Source organism: Notolabrus celidotus, chromosome 10, assembly GCF_009762535.1.
Source record: "Notolabrus celidotus isolate fNotCel1 chromosome 10, fNotCel1.pri, whole genome shotgun sequence".
Lineage (NCBI taxonomy): Eukaryota > Metazoa > Chordata > Actinopteri > Labriformes > Labridae > Notolabrus > Notolabrus celidotus.
Window position 1 is genome coordinate 30,859,302 of NC_048281.1, and position 18,799 is coordinate 30,878,100.

At 39.7% G+C, this 18,799-nt stretch overlaps 1 protein-coding gene across 1 annotated transcript in view; it reads right to left on the bottom strand.

Annotated features, from left to right (window-relative positions):
- The window catches only part of adcy5 (adenylate cyclase 5), a 113,335-nt gene that overhangs the window by 18,589 nt on the left and 75,947 nt on the right, over positions 1–18,799 (bottom strand). Inside the window, exons 4-9 of the mRNA XM_034694414.1 lie at positions 16,517–16,628; positions 10,501–10,628; positions 9,130–9,288; positions 8,894–9,035; positions 7,105–7,242; positions 2,501–2,523 (exon numbers count right to left, since the gene is read on the bottom strand). Coding sequence (XP_034550305.1) covers positions 2,501–2,523; positions 7,105–7,242; positions 8,894–9,035; positions 9,130–9,288; positions 10,501–10,628; positions 16,517–16,628 — 702 coding nt within the window. The remainder of the gene's footprint in view (positions 1–2,500; positions 2,524–7,104; positions 7,243–8,893; positions 9,036–9,129; positions 9,289–10,500; positions 10,629–16,516; positions 16,629–18,799) is intronic.

The window sequence follows — 18,799 nt, forward strand, 5'->3', positions numbered from 1 at the left end:
CGTCTAACCTTGGTGTTTTCCCAGGTTTACTTCAGCTGTAGATAGCGACCTTTTTTTGCTCTTCTTTAAGAACACATTATGTATTGATTGCCATCGGGACAGAAAGATCATTTTAACCAGTATAACAAAAAGTGTATCTAAATCTGACTACCAACCCCAGCTTTAACAACAAGGATCAAATATTATTCTCACAGTTCTTCTGAACATTAATGTTTATTTAGTTGTATTTTTTGTGCAGTCGAAAGCTCCTGTGAGGAGTTTTCTGCAGGTTTTAAATCAGACATGAAATGAACAGTAATGCCTCTTTATGAGCTAAAGAGGCTCTTAAAGAGGCATCACAAGACCAGCAGCAACAACTGACTATTTCAACACTGTAAGTTTTAATGCCTATAACCACTGCAAGGGGGTAGGACTCAGACGAATGATTGACAGCTCACTGAAGAAAAGCTTTTCTTCATGTTTTTCCACTGTTCATATCCACAGTAAGAGAAACATTTGGATGTGAAAGGAGGGCAGGATGAGATGTTTTGTCAGATGAAACTACTTCAGCATGTTCAAGAAAAATGCTGCAAAGAGATCAGAGGACTCGCTTTGACCACAGGGGGCGCCAGAATCAACACAAACAGAAAAGTTCTTTAAAGTAGCTTTAGGATGTAATTATAGAAGTTAGAGACGGAGGATAAAAGGGAGAGAAAGATAGAACAAAAGCTCTTGGCTGTCATATAAACTTATTTTTCTTCTCTATTTTCCCTCCTGAGGGTCTGCTTAATATTCAGAGTGTGATGTTGGTCAGAGATGATGTTCTGACTCAGATTACTCACTGTCTACAGATAAATGGACAAAATATGTGACTACTGAGACTCCGGCTGCACCACCACACTCAGATTTCCAAACTGAGCAGTGATATTGTGCCAGGGATGGTTTCTAGTAGAGCGTGATAAAAACTCAGCGTGTTCATCCTCTAGACTCCAAAAGCTGTCTGCACAGAAGCAGGATGTGTGCTGCAGCCTGTCAGTGGGGACGCCACGGCTCAGTGTGATGTCAGAATAAACTCACAGACACAGGATGGGGAGAGAGGAGGAGAGGATGCTTGCTTATGAATGACTGCAAGTCTTTGAACACAGACAGACTTTGGGTTTAAACTCTCTTCCTCTGTGTCTTTAAGAGTATCACTGCACCGCTTTATGAACACGTCTATCTGATATCGCTGGACTGAAGAGAGCTTTGAATTGAGACAAAATTATATCAACCCTTTTAAAAAGATGATTCAATTTGTTAAAACTTGTGATTTGTGTTGATTTCTCTGATCATCCCAGCTGGTTTTCTTTCAGGAGTGAATGTGCTGCACTTTAACTGAAGTGGAAGTTTTGCCTGGGGCATCAAATGAGCGAGATCTGGCCCCACTAACCTACTAAATGACCCAGATTTGAAGCAATATTTGCAGAGCTATTCTAAGAAGTATTTCTTCTGTGAAAGACTGAATAAGCAACTTTCAGAGCAATACATCAGAAAGATGTCTCTACTGTGCTGTTTTTATTTTTCATTAACAGTATAACCCACTCTCACACTCAGGTAAAGACCGTCAAAGAGACACATTTCTCTGATTACTTTGATTATTGCCTTCAAGTTCTTCAAACTGAGAGACTGACCAAGCAGAAATGTGTCATCTCAACTATCCCAACCTATTCTTAAAGGTACAGTGCACAGAAATGGGAATATTTAGCAATATGTTTAAAATCTCTTCTGGCTATCCTGAAAAGTTCTGTTCATTTTTGTTTCCTTACAAACAAATGTTTATCCTAACAGTGGTTTTGGACAGTGCACTGTCATAGTGTACTGTACTGGAACCAATGTGCAAATAGATAAATTAAATGAAATGGAAAAATAAGAAATAAAATGATAGAAAATGAAAATATATAAATGAATAAATAAATAAATAAATAAATGAATAAATAAATAAAGAAATAAATAAATAAATAAATAAATAAATAAATAAATAAATAAATAAATAAATAAATAAATATAATAAGTTACAATTAAATACAATTTAAATAAATAAAATAAACATCATAGAGTTCCCTCTAATGTGTACATATCAGGGGCGTGTCCAGAGAGGTGGCAAAGGGCGGCACTGCCCCCCCCTAGAAAGCTGATTGGCCACCCCAGAATCCTACGCAATGATTAGTGATTTGCCTTGTTAGTGGCATTATTATTTGAAAATAAATATTATCTTTATGTTTATTTATTTGCACAATTAAAAGAAAATACACACAAAAAAAGAGCGAAGATAAATAATACAATGTGCAGGAAGAGGCGGAAAACTCAGAGAGCTTATTTGAAGCCTCCACCCAAATAATGTTCAAATATCAAAAATGAATAGATATTGAGGTGATGTTAAGAGATTCTCTATCTCTAATCAAACCTGGTTTGAATGTAAGTCAAAGAACCAGATTTAAAGCAGCCAGTGAAGAACAGATGTGGAGATAAAGTCTGTACTCACTTGTCTTTGGGGTCTTCGAAGCCCTGCAGGATGGAGAGAGAACAGAAGAGAGAGAACAGAAGAGTTAGCAGGAGAAAGAACAGAAATGAGATTTCATTGAGTTTGGTGACCTCGAACCAGACTGAACATTACAACATAACCACACATGATCCCATGAACCAAAACCTTGTATGTTTTTGGGTTAATTGAGTAAATTATAAAGCAGAAATGTCAAACTTTTACTGCTTACAGCTTCTCTTAAAATGATAACAGCTGATATTCTTGCTTTTTCTATTATTGTCACATTTTCTTTGGACAATAAGTGATTTAATGATCACTTTGGCCTTTGAAACTTGTGAACAGAACTATACTTTTAATTTCTTTAATAGTTCTGCGATCATAAATAATAAACAAAGGAAGATAGAAAACAAGAGGCAAAAAGAATCTCTGTATTAACAGGTTTGAAAAGATTGTATTTCAGTTCAGCTTATGAAAAGCAAAACAGAACTTTTTAGCCTGAAGATGAATTTATATCTAACATTTAGACAAGTTTTTAAGTCACTGTAACTCAAAGTCAATCGTTAAGTTCTCCTAGATTATGTTTTATTATCCGAGTGCAGAGCAATGAACCTCCCTCTGGCTTCACATCGTCTCAAGTTCAGAATATTTATCAAATTAAGTGCTGAATGAACAGATTGTGAATTAAGCTGACACAAGAGCTAGTCTGAGCCAATAAAGTGATGAAAGAGTTTAATATGGAGTAAAGGTTTCCTGTGGCTGGAGTCGAGAGCAGCTGTGTGTTAAAGATGAAACGTATCTGTGCCACGCTGAGCTGAAGATTGTCATCTCTCTGCTCTTATCTCACACAGACTCTGTTCTGCACAGCGAGACACAGAGACCGCTGCAGGCTACGAGCAATTATGGACCAGTTTCACCCGTCTGCTCAGAGGCAGCTTCTTTCTTTTCTCTGAGGTAAGAGAGAGAGTGTGATGAGGGTTCGGGTGCGCAAACACAGAACTACAACAGCAGGGGAGAAGTCTTACTCAGCACATGATCCTCTCCTTCCATCAGGATGACTTAGAGCAGGTTTTTATCATCTTAAAGTACCATCATGTCCAAACTCATGTTCACCTCTTGTTGTTTTACTGAGTGATCTAATGTTTCTTTAGCTCCCTCTTCTGGATAAACACATTAATGACAATAATAAAGGAGTTCAATTGGCACAGACGGCTTCTACAACTGGTGCTGAAATTATTAAAAAGACTTGAGTGAGATAACTTTACACTTCATCCTGACACAAGACTGACACAGATTCAGAAACATCTAGTGAAGGCTGAATCCAGACGTTTTTAGGTAGATTAAAGAAAACTATGAAGCCAAAGTGCAAAACATTTACTGCTGTTCTTGTTTTAAATTCTCATTTTTAGTCCTTTTTGATTTAAACAAAATATGTGGTTTAAAGATAAACTTGGCTGCAAAATAACTCTTACATATTATGCCTTATTTTTTTTCAGGACAGCTTGGGATGGGGGGTGTGGATGGGAGGGTGGGAAGGGCTATTGCGCTATATCAGGTATTACTATCACTGCTGCAGAGACCTGTTCGTCTTCCTTGTTTTGCACAATACTGGACCATCTGGGGCAATGTAGAACATTACCGCCCAACCCCTGGTGTTTTCTGTCTTATTATTTTTTGTATTTCTGTGTGTTGTGTTTTGTATTTTCATATGTGATGGAAACTCAATAAAGATATTTGAAATTAAAAAGAAATGATCAACTTGGGCGGCGCCATTGGCCTGGCGGTCTAGGCTTGTGCCACATATACAGAGGCTGTTTCCTCGCCGCAGTGGTCACAGGTTCGACTCCTGGCCTCTATCATTTGCCGTATGTCTTCCCTGCTCTCTACTCCCTACATTTCCAGTCTCATCTCTACCTTTCCTATCCAATAAAGGCAAAAATGCCCTCAAAAAATAACTTGAAAATTAAAAAAAAAAGATCAACTTGGATTTTGAAGTTTTTAAATGAACAGCAGGAAAGAAAACTAAATGTATAAACAGTTCACTCCACAGTTTTATCTGCGTCTCTCAGAACAACAAGAGGAAATCCATCCACAACACCATTCCTTCCTTCTCTCCTATTTTTATTGAAGCCTCCCAAAACTTGCTTTAACTTCAGAGCTTTTCCTCTGTGATTAATGAACAGCATGAATAGAGGGAGAAAGGAAAAGACAGAGAGAGTGATGGACAGGACAGAGATAAAAGCTGAGCTCAACAGTAGTAACTAAAGTTAATATCAGAAGTGTTAATGTTCCTGTCATGACTGAAGGACTCTGTGAGTCAGGGTTTAAGAGCACAGACACTCTGCTGACACAGTCTGATATTAGACAAACACAGAAGAAGACAGAAGCTGCAGACGCGATGTCAGGAACTATAATTAAACGTATTCATCCAGAGCAGCCGGAGATAAGAGTTTTGAGTTCTGTTAGCTGGTATATTTAGATATTTAGATTTCTGTTTTACTTTCTAAAAAGCTCAGGAGGAGCTTGTGTTAATGCTGTTTGATTTTCAGCAGGTGGAGCTCTTCTCTTTGTCTATTAAGTTTGACTGGTTTACACCAATCACTCACATGTTGCACTTTTCCCAAACGGAAGTTAAATAAATGATAAAAGATAGAAGGTACATGAGGACGGACTGCTTCACTGAGAACACCTGAGAAAACCTCAAATTTTGAAACTTCATTGTAGCAAGATCTGCTGAATACGCACTTCAAGACCTTCAAAATAAAAGCACGGAATAATATATATTTTTTCATTTTCCCCAAGTTTTTATAATTTCAAGATATCATCAGTGATTTGATTGATTAGCTTAGATCCTGTGTTCTTATTGTTGCTCTTGTGTGTTTTTATTGCAGTTGTTTTAAAATATATAGTTTGATGCTGAGATGTTTGTGGCCACAGGAATAAACATGATACTCTGTCTAGGTAGAAATGAGAGGCCATTTCAGTAGAAATCCACACAATCTAAGAGGATAACATTCAGCGCTCATAGAGGAAGGTTAGAAACAAGGCCGCTGAGGGTTTCAATGATTGACTGACTGATAGGTCCTTCTGTATAAGCCTGGTGGCCTCTTGACCTCTCCTGACACACGCTTTTCTTTTTTATATCAGATCTTATGCAATTGTTTATGTGTGCAAATAAATAAATAAAATAAATAAAAATAAATGACAAGTAAGAAAAAATGTTAGGATACGATACAATACAATATGCAATACGTAGCTCAGGATTTCCATACTATCATGATATGGCTATTCTGTGATAAGTGATAACCTGCTAGACAACCAACCAAAGATCCATCAAGACATCTGATTAACTGAAGGATACAAAATACACTTAAAAAATAAAATGCAGGATATAACACACACATTTTTTAAAGCTCCTCATGATAAGAAAATAGATGATTTTTTGTATGACTCTAGAGTTCAGGCAGGAGTCTGCAGAGCATCAAAAGCAGAACCACCAAAACGAGGAACAGCTTCTTTCCTGAGGCTGTAAGACTGCTGAACTCTGGTGGTGCTCTGTAGTCTCGGCCGCTCCCAGCCATACAGACTCTGACATGAACAGTACAATAAAACGGACTACCTCAAAACTTGCACACTGTACATTTGCACATTCAATTGCACTATGACATAAATAACTCAATCAGTCCATGCACGATATTTATATTTGTTTTTATATTTTTATATTTATTACTAATATCTTCCTTTAATTGTGTGTTCTTTGTGGCTTCATACGGGACCTGAGAAACGAAATTTCATCCCATATCATGCAGCAGCTTGTGTTGGTATGACAATAAAAAACCTTGAATCCTTGAATCCTTGAGTTACTGTGATTATCCAAAGGTCAGAAACATATAAATTATGCAGCTTATCTTCATGTTAATATTAATTCACAATCATATGTTCAGCATCTCTTCACAGGTAACACTTTGCTTTACTTCAGTTTGTGTTAAACAGCAAAGAGACACCAAAACTCCTCCAGCCTGCAGTCAGGGCGTCCTCACATTCCTCCCTATAATAGATTCAGTGAGAGAGGTGGGTGGGCTGATGATATGACAATAAACAAAAAACAATTCTCTCTGTGTGTGTGTGCATGTGTGCGTGTGTGTGTCAGGTGTGGGTGCATCCATTCACTGAGTGAGTCACTGTTTGCAGAGTCTGCTCAACAGGAGGGAGAGCTGCAGTGTGTGTGTATATAAAAATGAGTTCTGATATTGTTACATCACTCTGCTGCAGCTGCTACATTTTCACTTTCTCCTCTGAATTGAATTCGACCCAGGAGAGCTTGGAGTTTAGAGTACTGGGGTTTAATTCCCCCTCCTGTGGCCGCCTACATGCTGCTGTTTTCCCCCTGAGTGCTCCTGAGAGGAGAAGTGAGGTGTGAGAGATAGAGTGTGCCGTGAAGGGCCATTACCGCAGCCTATCAAGACTGCAGATCAAAGGATTATGGGTATTAACGACGTGTTGGCTTCATCACCAAATGAGAGCTGAGATGAGATACAGGCTGGCTGATAACAGAGCTTTAGAGCAGAAGACCTTGAACATTGTAAACAATTTTAAGTTTTCCTCACCATCCTCTTCATCTCCTTGGAGACCTGGTTTCCTCCCAGGTGATTGTAGAACGGACGGTCCGTCCAGTGGCCGCTGTTGTGGGTGACAGAGTTGGTCCTCTGTCGGTTCATTTTGGCTATCATCGCCTTTTCCTCTTTCTGGAAGAAGAAAAGACAGACATGGAATTTAAAACAGCAGCATTCACACAGTATACATACAGCTTTTAAAAGTAGATGATGTGTCAGTGTCGATCGGCTTGTTGTTCTGCCCTCTTGTGGACAAGATTAATGGAAGTCTGCTCAACTAATGCAGGTCAGTGAACAAGATATCATTCACAGTATTTAACAGAGATACACCAACAGCTGCTAATGCATTCTTTTAAATGGTAAAATATATCAATACTGTCCCCGTTAGCTTGATTCAGCGCCCCCTAGAGGACACAAATACAGACAATCAGCTTTAATGCTTTGACCCCTTTGATACAAATGATCAAGCATTGGCTACATCAGTGTTTTTGAGGACTGTAATGTCATTTCTTTGCGTACCCTTGATTTTTTATGCAAACCAAGTACCTTTAAATAGCTAGCTCAAAACAGCTTAACTATTATGCAAGTTTTTAAAATATGTATTACCTATAAATTCTTCTTTTGCAACATCAATACTACACACCGACACACATCAACTGCAGAAGAAGATCATCCATCATACATTTTTCCTCCCAAGGTTTCTGGTCGTGAACACAATGATATATTACTTTTATTTTAAATATATTTTTATTTGTATTATTTTTTGGGACTTTTTGCCTTTATTGGATAGGACAGCTAAAGATTGACAGGAAACGTGGGGAGTAGAGAGTGGAGGAAGACATGCAGGATATGGTCGCGGCTGGAGTCGAACCTGGGACCCTTGCAATGAGGACTATGGCCTCTGTATGTGGGGCACTTAGACTGCTAGGCCACCCCTATATCTAACTTTTATAGAGTATGATGTGTCAGTCAGTACGTTAACATGCACAGTGAAGTCAAGAATGAATTTACTGACAGAAGTATGTCCCCCTCCACTACAGTAGGTGGCGATATTCCCCTTTCAGCTATTTACTATCAGACCTTCGTCCAGTTGACCTACTGCCTCACATACCAAAATAATCAACAAAGAAGTCAGCAAGAAGCAAACTGGTTGTATATTGACTGGCAAAAAAACATGGACAGCTTTACAGCTCTGCACCTTTACGACAGCTTGGGCGTGCAAACTGCGTGGAACGCCTAGTGCAGTTTAATCGAGGTATGCTTGACTGGCTTCAAGAGATTAAACTGAGTGGGATTTCAGTCACACATACATGTTTATATGTAATTGAAAAATCCAGTTTTAGTTGAACTAATGCAATAAATAGATTTATTTTTAACATCATGAGTGATGTTTTGTCAGCTTGTCTTTTCAGCTCCCTGGTGAGTAAAAAATACTGAAGGCAGCTTGAACTCTTTCACCTCTCTCATAATAAAGATGTGCTGCTGCTTCATGGTTTTTTTTTTTGCTCAATGTCATTTGTCTGTTTTTTTTACATCTTGAGAATCTGTGCAAATTAAACTTATTGGATGTGCACATAAAACAAACAAAGAGTATAATATGCCTATAGTGTTGGTATGTTTTCATGAATAAAAAGCAACACACAAATCAGACATTTTTCACTGGTTGATGCACAAAAACTTTTACACTGAATGTTCCCTTTTCAAAGGAGTCAATCAATAAGCTCTACTGACGGTGTCTCTGGTGAACTTTTGCTTTGATTTTGAAGCATAATAAAGTCTGTACCCTTTTCTGACTGCAGCCCACAATGAGGTAGGTGTCTATGTTGTTCTTCTTCAAGTAGGCGTTTCTTTCTCCCCCTGTTCCGGCTTCCACGTCATAGTCTCCGTTCAGATAATTCAGAGTGGCCTTCGTGATGTGGATACGGCTGAAGCAGAAAAAAAATCACACAATCAAATACAAAAACTGTGCATGCAGAGAACTGGTTTATAGTGGATCTGACTGTAACAGAAGGGACATACCCCGCTTGGCCCCCCGCCTCCATCTGATTGGCTAGTGTGACATCGTTGGACCAGACGTCAAATTGCCACTTCCTGAGTCCCAGCACCCCACAGTGCACCCTGCCGCTGTGGATGCCCACTCGCATGTTCACGTTGACCCCAGTCACCTCCCGTACCAGCCTGCAGAAACACAAACGACGACGGTGAAGGACTTTTTAGAGGGACAAAAAGGACAGTTAGCAAAGTACTGATACTGACACATGTGGACTGCAGTGATTCAAAAGAGCCCAACGTTTGCAAACATGAGTTCTGGCTCATTGATCGGACTGGATTACTTCACTTGTAGCAGACTGTAGACTCAAAATACAGACTCAAAGAGGAAACCATGCTAATTTACTTTGCAGCAACAACACCCACAGCGCCCTTAATAAGCAGTCGAATGACCTTAGTAGACAAGAGCAGGGGAAAAAACAACCCCTAACTGCTGCAGAGATAACACAGAACTGGACTAACCTCAGAGCTGTGACCCAGAGGTCTGATTGGAGAAGACCTCTGAGGTCTTCTCTGCTTTAAAAAACAATTTCTGGGAGCTGTGAGACTTCAATGTTTCCACCAGCTGCAGGGTTTGCGGTCCCTCTGCAGAATGCTACAGTTGCAGCATTAAAGTGTGGAATGATGAATTGAAAACAGAAAAGAAGCAGCGAAGACTTGAAAAGTTTGGAAACACAAGTGATTGGTAAAATACCAAAGCAAGAACTCAATCATCCATGTGTTTAAAAGAAAGTTTCCACATTCTGGCTCGGTCCCTGAAGCCAGTCTTCATGTTAAGCTAATTAAACCAGCAGATGTTAAAGTGGTGTCAATCTTCTTATCTTAAGTAATAGCAGGAAATGAAATAAGCATTTCTTCTGTGAAGTGATACAGAGAGAGGATCCCAAATAGACTCTCACTTTTCCTAACGGCATGGTAGGGAAAATGAGCGGATGATTGGTCGACTTTACAGAGAGGATGATTGAATTCTGCTGCTCAGAAACGTTGGGTTCTATCAGAAGAAAAGTAACAAACATTTTGCAAACAAAACAAATATGTCAGCCTTGAGCTTTACAACTGCAACCTTAACTCCTAAGCAGACCAATGTTTAGATGTTGCATGTCAGTTTGGCATTATGGTCATTTACAGGAGCAAACCAACATGTCAAAAAGAGGGAGCACCTGCAGCTAAAGTCCCCTATGGCTCCTTTAAATTTCTCATGCAATATCATCCTAAATTCACTAGATGTGGTGATATAGTTCATCCATTCATTTATTGAGCTTTTTTTTTTATATCCAACAGTCCTGCTACATATTCAGCCAGTTCTCCTGCAGCACATTGACCAGTGATAGCTTAACTTACGAGATGGCCTCTATCATGTCCATCCCCATCTCCACACAGCAGTGGGCGTGGTCGGCCCTCGCCTCCGGCAGCCCGGACACGCAGTAGTAGCAGTCTCCCAGGATCTTGATCCGCAGACAGTGGTTCTCCTGTCAGGAGAGACCAAAGTGCAGAGGATGTTCAGATGCTCATAAATTGTTGGAGTGAGGTATAACATCAAATGTTACTTTCATCCTTTGATATTGATGGTTTGTGTAGATGTTGGGGTGGGGGTATTTGAGCATGTGTGTGCTTGAATGCACTTCAGAACTGCAACAAAGACGTCCATATAAACCATGAACAAACAGCTGTTATATTCCAACTTTAAAAAAAACAAGACTCCCTTTTTATCCCTCATTTTATACAGCGATTAAAAGTCTTAGAAGTCTACATGTACTGTAATGTCCATTGACAATCTCTTTCATTGAGATAAAATGACCTGCAGAGACTCTGAAGACCCCAAAAAGTAAAAAAAAAAAGACTTTTGTGTGCACAATATTAATATCTTGTGAGAATAAGTTATTATCTAGTGCACAAAACATTCACTTTTCAGGACTTCTTCTTATCAACCAGCTTGTTGTTTCTTCTGATTGGTACAAGGCATTCAAATATGATTGTTTTCAGGATATGAGAACATATTGCACAGGTAATATATGTTATGTTTTATAAAGGCAGACTGCACTATATAAATACAGTGTGTATTTTATATTAATAGACTGTTCCTCAGTATGCTTACAATCTCAACTTTTTATCTAATGTGATTTTTAAGTCGTGTGTTTTCAGGCTGTTTTTGCCAAAATATGTGATTGCAGTTTTAAGAAGGTGGAGGCAAGATTGAAATGGAAAGACACCGATCTTTTGAGGCTCAACCCTAAGGAGCTTTTAGCCTCAGATGAGAGTTTTTGCACCTTCAAACTGCTTCAAGGAGAAGATTCTGTATCTGCAGACACAAAACACTGATACAAAGTCACACAGAGAGAGATTTGTACAAGAGTGTGAGTGTGCATATTATTCCTAGAACTCAAAGACCTCCTGGCAGGGTGCAGGACATCCATAATATGACACGTGTGTGTGTGTGTGTGTGTATGTGTGTACGTGTGTGTGTGTGTGTGTCTGTGTGTGTATGTGTGTGTGTGTGTATATGTGTTTCTAGAGCCTGTGGAACACTGTGCCTCATGACGAGCACCTGAGTGTCTCTTCAGCACATGGCTGTAAGAAAATACAAAGAGAGCCACTGTGTAAAAGCACATAATGTGTGTGTGTGTGTGTGTGTGTGTGTGTGTGTGTGTGTGTCTGTGTGTGTGCATGTGCATGTGAGTGTGTGTGTGTGTGTGTGTGTGTGTGTGTGTGTGTGTGTGTGTGTGTGTGTGTGTGTGTGTGTGTGCAGATACAATCTGGCATAGGCATAAAAGTGTCAGTAGCACCGTTCCTGCTTTATGACACCATTATGTCTGTTTGACTCATAAATATTGATCAGCACATCAGTTCACCTTTCATAAACAAATGACACACATGGAGCATTACCTGATCCAACAATAACGCTGCTGGACAAGAAAAAATCCTATCAATATTCATGAACGTGTCGTTTATGAGGCGCTGAATCAGATATCGGAGATGTTGTTTACACATGTCGGCCTGCAGGATATAAATGACAGATATGGAGAGATATTTCGGTGCTTCTCTCTGAACACTGGTGCCTGTTTGTGTTTAGGGCAGTGTTTAAGCTCTCATGCTGAAGGTTTATTAACATGCATTCTGTTTATTTAATAATACCTTTCATTAAAGATCAGAAACAAATAGTTAAATGAGAGTTAAATATGCTCATCTCTCTGTGCTTATGTTCCATTTTATTATAGGCTGGCTGTCATCACTTCACCCAAAATAATAATTATTGTCAAGAGTGTTTTTTTTTTTAAGTACACAACTTCATTATTTGAGTCTAGTGTAAAGATCCTCAAGGTCAAATATTACTTCAATACAAGTGAAAGTTGCTCAGTCAAAGTATTAGTTGAGTTAAAGTACTAAAGTGTTTGCTTTTAAAAATACTTAAAGCTCCTGTGTGGAACTTTCTGTTTGGGTTGATTTTGGCGCCCCCTGTGGACAAAGTGATACCTCTCATATCCACCAAAGAAAATTGCTCATCCTGCTTTGGACAGTAAAATGTACCCCTCATCATCATGAGTGTTTTCTATGAGAGAAGTAAAATAAGGGGATTCCCTTCACAGTACTTGTACATCACTTATCTGACACCTAACCCCTCACAGCGGTTGCAGGAATAAAAATGTATAAAAGTGGGGCACCGATGGCCTAGTGGTCTAGGCGCACCCCACATACAGAGGCTATAATCTTCATCGCAGAGGTCGAAGGTCCGGTTCCAGCCTTGACCATTTACTGCATGTCCTCTCCCACTCTCTACTCCCCACATGTCCTTTCTATCTTCAGCTGTCCTATCAATTAAAGGCGAAAATGCCCAAAAATATATTACTTAAAAAATAATAACAATTTAAAGTCATAAAAAAAAGTGATAATAGTGAAATTGTCTGTTGTTTTCTGATGGTCTTGTTTGCTTATATAAGCCAAAAAGATAAATAGTTGTTTATTTCAGACTGTTTCATAACCAGTTAAAACTCCTCACAGGAGCTTTAAGTACTCAAACTACTGTAAACATTCTCAAAACATTCATTGATTTACACTTTATACATAAATATATATATATATGGAATTTTTTATGACATAATTTTGTCTTTATTTTTTTAAATGTATTTAAAGCTCCTGTGAGGAGTTTTTGAGTGGTCATGAAATGGACTGAAATGAACAGTGATGCCTCTTTATGACCTAGAAAAGCAAACAAGATTGTTAGAAAAAGGTATTGATCATTTCTGTTTTGTTATTTTAAAGCCTGAAATCGCTGTGAGAGGGTAGGTGTCAGATGAGGTGATTGACAGCACGTCAAGAAAAACCCTGTTTCTGCATTAAATGTTCTTAATGAGTGAAATAGTTGACTGTTACTTGAAAGCAGGAGGAGATAACATAATTTACACATGTACAGGACAAAATAAGCAAGATCACTCAGTCCACAGGGGGGCGCCAAAGTCAACACAAATAGAAAGTTCCTCACAGGAGCTTTAATTCATTTATTTTTTCTTTCTTTTTTTCCTTTTTTTTTCTTTCGTATTTTCACGATACGTAAGGTGTACATTCTGCTCCAGTAATTTTAATTTTTAACATTAAAAAATAACTTTTTTTTTTTTTGAAACTCTAATGCCACAGATTTCCAGATTTTCTGCTCCAAAATAACATGAACAACAAATACATGGGCAGAACTACGTCCTTAAAGTGTAGCCAAAACATTATAGCTCCCCCTGGTGGCTGGCTGCAGTACAGGTCATGAAGCGCGCCTCCTCCATTATAACAGATGGGACATGTGTCAGACCAGAAAATTTAAATTGCAGAGTAACTTTTACTTGAACATGGTTTATGTTGTGACTAATGGCTCTTATTCATTACTGGATGTTAAAAACACGGGGTGAGACATCATGATTGACAGCTCTGTGTTCAGCAGAGAAGCGGAGGACTGGCGAGAGAAAATAAAAAGTATCTGTTATGAGGGGAACAGTGTTGGCCTGAGGGATCTGAGCTGCAGATAGAGGTGTGTTGTCCATATTTATTTACAGTCAAAGGCAACTCGAGACCCTCAAACTGTGATATTTTTTGATGTTCAGCTCTGAAGACAGTCCTCTACAGCTCTGACCCCCTGACCAGAGATGCAGCAGACTCTGAGCATTCATTACTGAAGCCGTACACTTTGACTAACTCCTCTCGGGCTGCTTTAAATCTGTTGCTTTGCTTTGAAAGCTTAATTCATTTTTAATGCCACAGTGTTCCCCTCCTGTGGCGGCTGAACATTGAACTCTGTGTTCTCTCTGATGTTTTTGATCAGTGTCTCACCAGCTCCTCCGTCAACATGGATATAAACATTGCACTGATCACAGTTCTTACAGACCAGAACTATGTCACGGATGATTTAGCACAAAATCAGCAGTGTTTGTGTCGCACATCAAATATTCAGACAGTTGTGCTGGTATAAATATCACGCCTCAAGGTCTTATTTGCAATGCAGCTACTGTCCCTGCAGCAAAGGGAGACTCAAGGCTTTCAGTCCTCCTCATGCAGAGAAACAAAGAGGCTGTCCTCCAAGAGTCCTCCTTATACAACCGCAACTCCATGAGAGTTGTGACACTGACAGGGATTCTTATCAGTCTACCTGCGGGTTGAACTAAAATTAATTGAACATTTGAATGGTCAAGTCAACAGTTCATACAGAAACCACCTGTAGGAGTCATCATGGTCTACATGCAAAGGCTCAGCTCTTCCTGCTACAATCATTATCATCAGTCATGCTTGGTTTATTGTGTTTATATTATTAGATCTGCTGAACTCAAAGTGTTACCAGTATTATAATCAATAAGACTTATATGATCATCATTGTTATAATAGACATTATTCATACTTTTATTATTGTCCGTCTGTCTCTATCCATCTCTCTCTTTCTGCTTCTTCCTCTAGGAGGAAAGCTTTTCCAAGTTAAAGCTCTTACTCATGCTGTATCAGTGATGGGTCTCTCTGTAAAGCACATTGAGTTTATCATTGTATGACATTTGTTGTAAAAATAAAACTAGACTTGATAGGAAATGTGTGCACACAGTTGCAACCATGGGTTAAAATATCCAGTCTAAATATTATATTCTTTATTCCCTCTTCAAGTTTTATCAGTACAGGTGAGTGAGGTGAATGATGTACGATCATTCATGTCACTCAAAAGTACAACAAGGGATTCCTTCAAGTAACACCAAATGCGATATCAGCTCATGCTTAAACATATAATTCTCCATTTGTTTGATCTTTAGAAACTGAAAGCACCTTTTTACATTTTTTTTAAATCTATTTTTTTAATTTAACTACATAGACTTAGAACTTTCCTAGTGTGTCTGACTATTCAAAGTGCTTATACACACTACTCGTCACATTCACCCATTCATACTCAGTCACTCACTGATGGTAGAGGCTGCTAATGTAAAGGGACTATCAGTGTTAGCTAATCTCATTCGTACACATTCACACACCACTGAACAACAGTGGGGTTCAGTGTATTGCTCAAGGACACTGAGCCAGTGAGCTCTTTTAAATCCCTTCCTTCCCTGATTTTATCTGAATTTTATTTGACTTTATTTTATTTTAACCGTCTTAAGAAATATATTTTAAAATAATTGGATTCCTTTAAAGTTCTTTTAGGGGAATTTTATGTTTTATTTCTTTATCTTGACTTGTGTTTTTTTATGATCTGCCTGTTTTATTTTGCTGCCCATGTAAAGCACTTTGTAACATGGTTTTGAAAAGTGCTCTACAAATAAAATAGTTATTATTATTATTATTACTTTGGCATGTGACTGCCTTAGCTGGGATCAAACCGCCAACCTTCTGACTGATAGACAACCGACTCTGAGTAACTGTAACTCCACAAGGGGACATTTCTCACTCTGTTGAGACATGCTACAAAAACACAGAGACCAAAAAACACTGAATTATGCACAAACACGACCCTATCGACATGCACTAATGAAGAGCTGCAGAGTCCTTGTTCAAGGGCACCAAAGCCGGTGCCCAGGAAGTGAACTGGCACCTCTCCGGTTACAGGCCCAATTTCCAAACTTGCCTTGAACCGGTGGCTCTCACAACCGGACTAAAGTCTCTATGGACTGAGCTTCTGCTGCCTCATCAGAGTGAAGTGTGATTAGAAACTTCCTCCATGTGTGGTTGTATTCTCTTCCACACATATTCTCACCTATATTGACAGTGATGCATTGTACACTAGCTTCTATTCATGTTTGATAAACTGTAATCATGATCCCTAAAAATACAATTAATGTCAGTATATCAGACTGAAAATACAAAAACAAGAAAATGTACATCATTCATGTGTGTGTGTTTGCATCCTTACCGCCGCCAGCTTGTCAAAGCGTGCAAAGAGTTCATTCAGAGTCATCACCAGCTCCTGAGCCGTGCACTGGGAAGCCAGACTGGTGAAACCCTCGATGTCTGCAAATAAGATGCTGCAGAGACACAAAGACAAGAGGAGCAGGTTTCATCATTAAGGTTTAACAACACAGCCAAAGCCAGAGGGACCATCTGGATTCAGTCCCTGATATTCTCCGGATGGCTTTGAAAAGATCCAAACCATAAACTGTTAAATCAGAATAAAAAGAGAATGTTCAGGAACATGCAGACTGGTGAAAACACTGAAACACCAGTGAGTCAGATTATCCGACAGGGCTGAGTAATTTCTCTCAGAAAGCACCGGGAGCAGACGGAGCAGTTTGGCAGGTAGAGGACAGAAATGGCCGCAGCATTAGTTGAGGGAGAAAGTCATTCTGCCCTAAATCAAAATAAAACTTGTGCTCGTCTCACTCTCATGCAGCTCAAGATACTGTTCAGGCGTCATCTTTTGTCATGAAGTTATCCCACCATCCCTGACAGCTGTGATAAACGTCATGCTTCAACCTGCAAGCTCACTCACATGTTTTACTCCTGTGATTTATCATCTAACTTTTCGCAGACCTTTTTTCATACTTTGTCAAAAATACTCTCCATAACAATGAATGCATCATCCCATATTGCTGTATTTGGATGTCCCGAAGACTGCAATCAATACACCTCAAAGCAAATGCATAGTATAGCTCACAAATCCTTAGTGGTGAGACGCCGTATCCGTCTTCACTGGAAATTTGCTAAAACACTCTACAACACTCGATCGAGCAGGGACTTCATATCCTCTCTAAAGCTTGAGAAAATATACATTTGCTGAAAGGTGATTCTAAAAAGTGAGGACAGTAAGTGGCAATACTTTTTTTTTTTTGTAAGTTATATTTTTGGGCTTTTTCACCTTTATTGAATAGGACAGCTGAAGAGAGACGGGGAACATGGGGAGTAGAGAGTGGGGAAAAACATGCAGCAGATGATCAGCCGGCCGGGAGACGAACCGGTGACCTCTGCGACGATGACTATAGTGCTTAGACCGCTAGGCCACCAGTAACCCCATGGAAATGCTTTTTAACCTTCTTCAGCTCTCTTCAGTCTGTGTCCTCTGACTCATTTATTTGGGATTGTTTCTTAATTGGCAGATTGGTGCAGCGTCAGCAGTGATGCGGGTGTTGTATCGGACCATTGTGGTGAAAAGGGAGCTGAGCCGGAAGGTAAAGCTTTCAATTTACCAGTCGGTCTACGTTCCAACCCTCACCTATGGTCATGAGCTGTGGGTCATGACCGAAAGGATAAGATCACGGATACAAGCGGCTGAAATGAGTTTCCTCTGAAGGGTGTCTGGGCTCAGCATTAGGGATAGGGTCAGGAGCTCAGACATCCGGAGGGAGCTCGGAGTAGAGCCGCTGCTCTCTGTGTCGAAAGGAGTCAGCTCAGGTGGTTCGGGCATCTGTTAAGGATGCCTCCCGGACGCCTCCCTTTGGAGGTGTTCCGGGCACGTCCAACTGGGAGAAGGCCCCGGGATAGACCCAGAACGCGGTGGTGGGATAATATCTCTCGCCTGGTCTGGGATCGCCTCGGGATTCCCCAGGAGGATCTGGAAAGTGTTGCTGGGGAGAGGGATGTCTGGGTCAGTTTGCTTGGACTGCTACCCCTGCGACCCGACCCCGGATAAGCGGATGAAAATGGATGGATGGATGTTTCTTAATTTATTTCTGTTGTAGTTTTTGGCTTCTATGTCTTTATTCTTGAGAGGATAGGACAGTGGATAGAGAAGGAAACCCAGAGAGAGAGTGGGGAGTGACATGCAGGGAAGAAGCCACAGGTTGGAATCAAACCAGGGACGCCTGCTTGAGGACTATAGACTCTGTATGTGGGGCGCCGCTGAACCCCTGGGGCAAACCAGCACCCCTATGTTGTGTGTTTCTGAATACATGAACAGTGTTGCACAGTACTTTGCTGATATTGTCATTTGTTCTCAACCTCTGTTTTAACCAATGTTCTCAATATTGAGCTGAAACTGTACATGTTCCATTTCTCAAAATAAAAATATGAAAAAATAAAAAATAAAAAGCCACAAGCTGCTCCTGAATGGCTCGAGTTGTTCTGCACAGCATCATAACCCCTCACCACACAAAGTCCTGAAGTCAGCTCTCACGCTCAGCGTTTCTTTCCTCAATGAGCGTTTTTATTCTGACTTCCTCTCAGGGTGAAACATGTGATGAACTCCACATGTAAGAGTCTA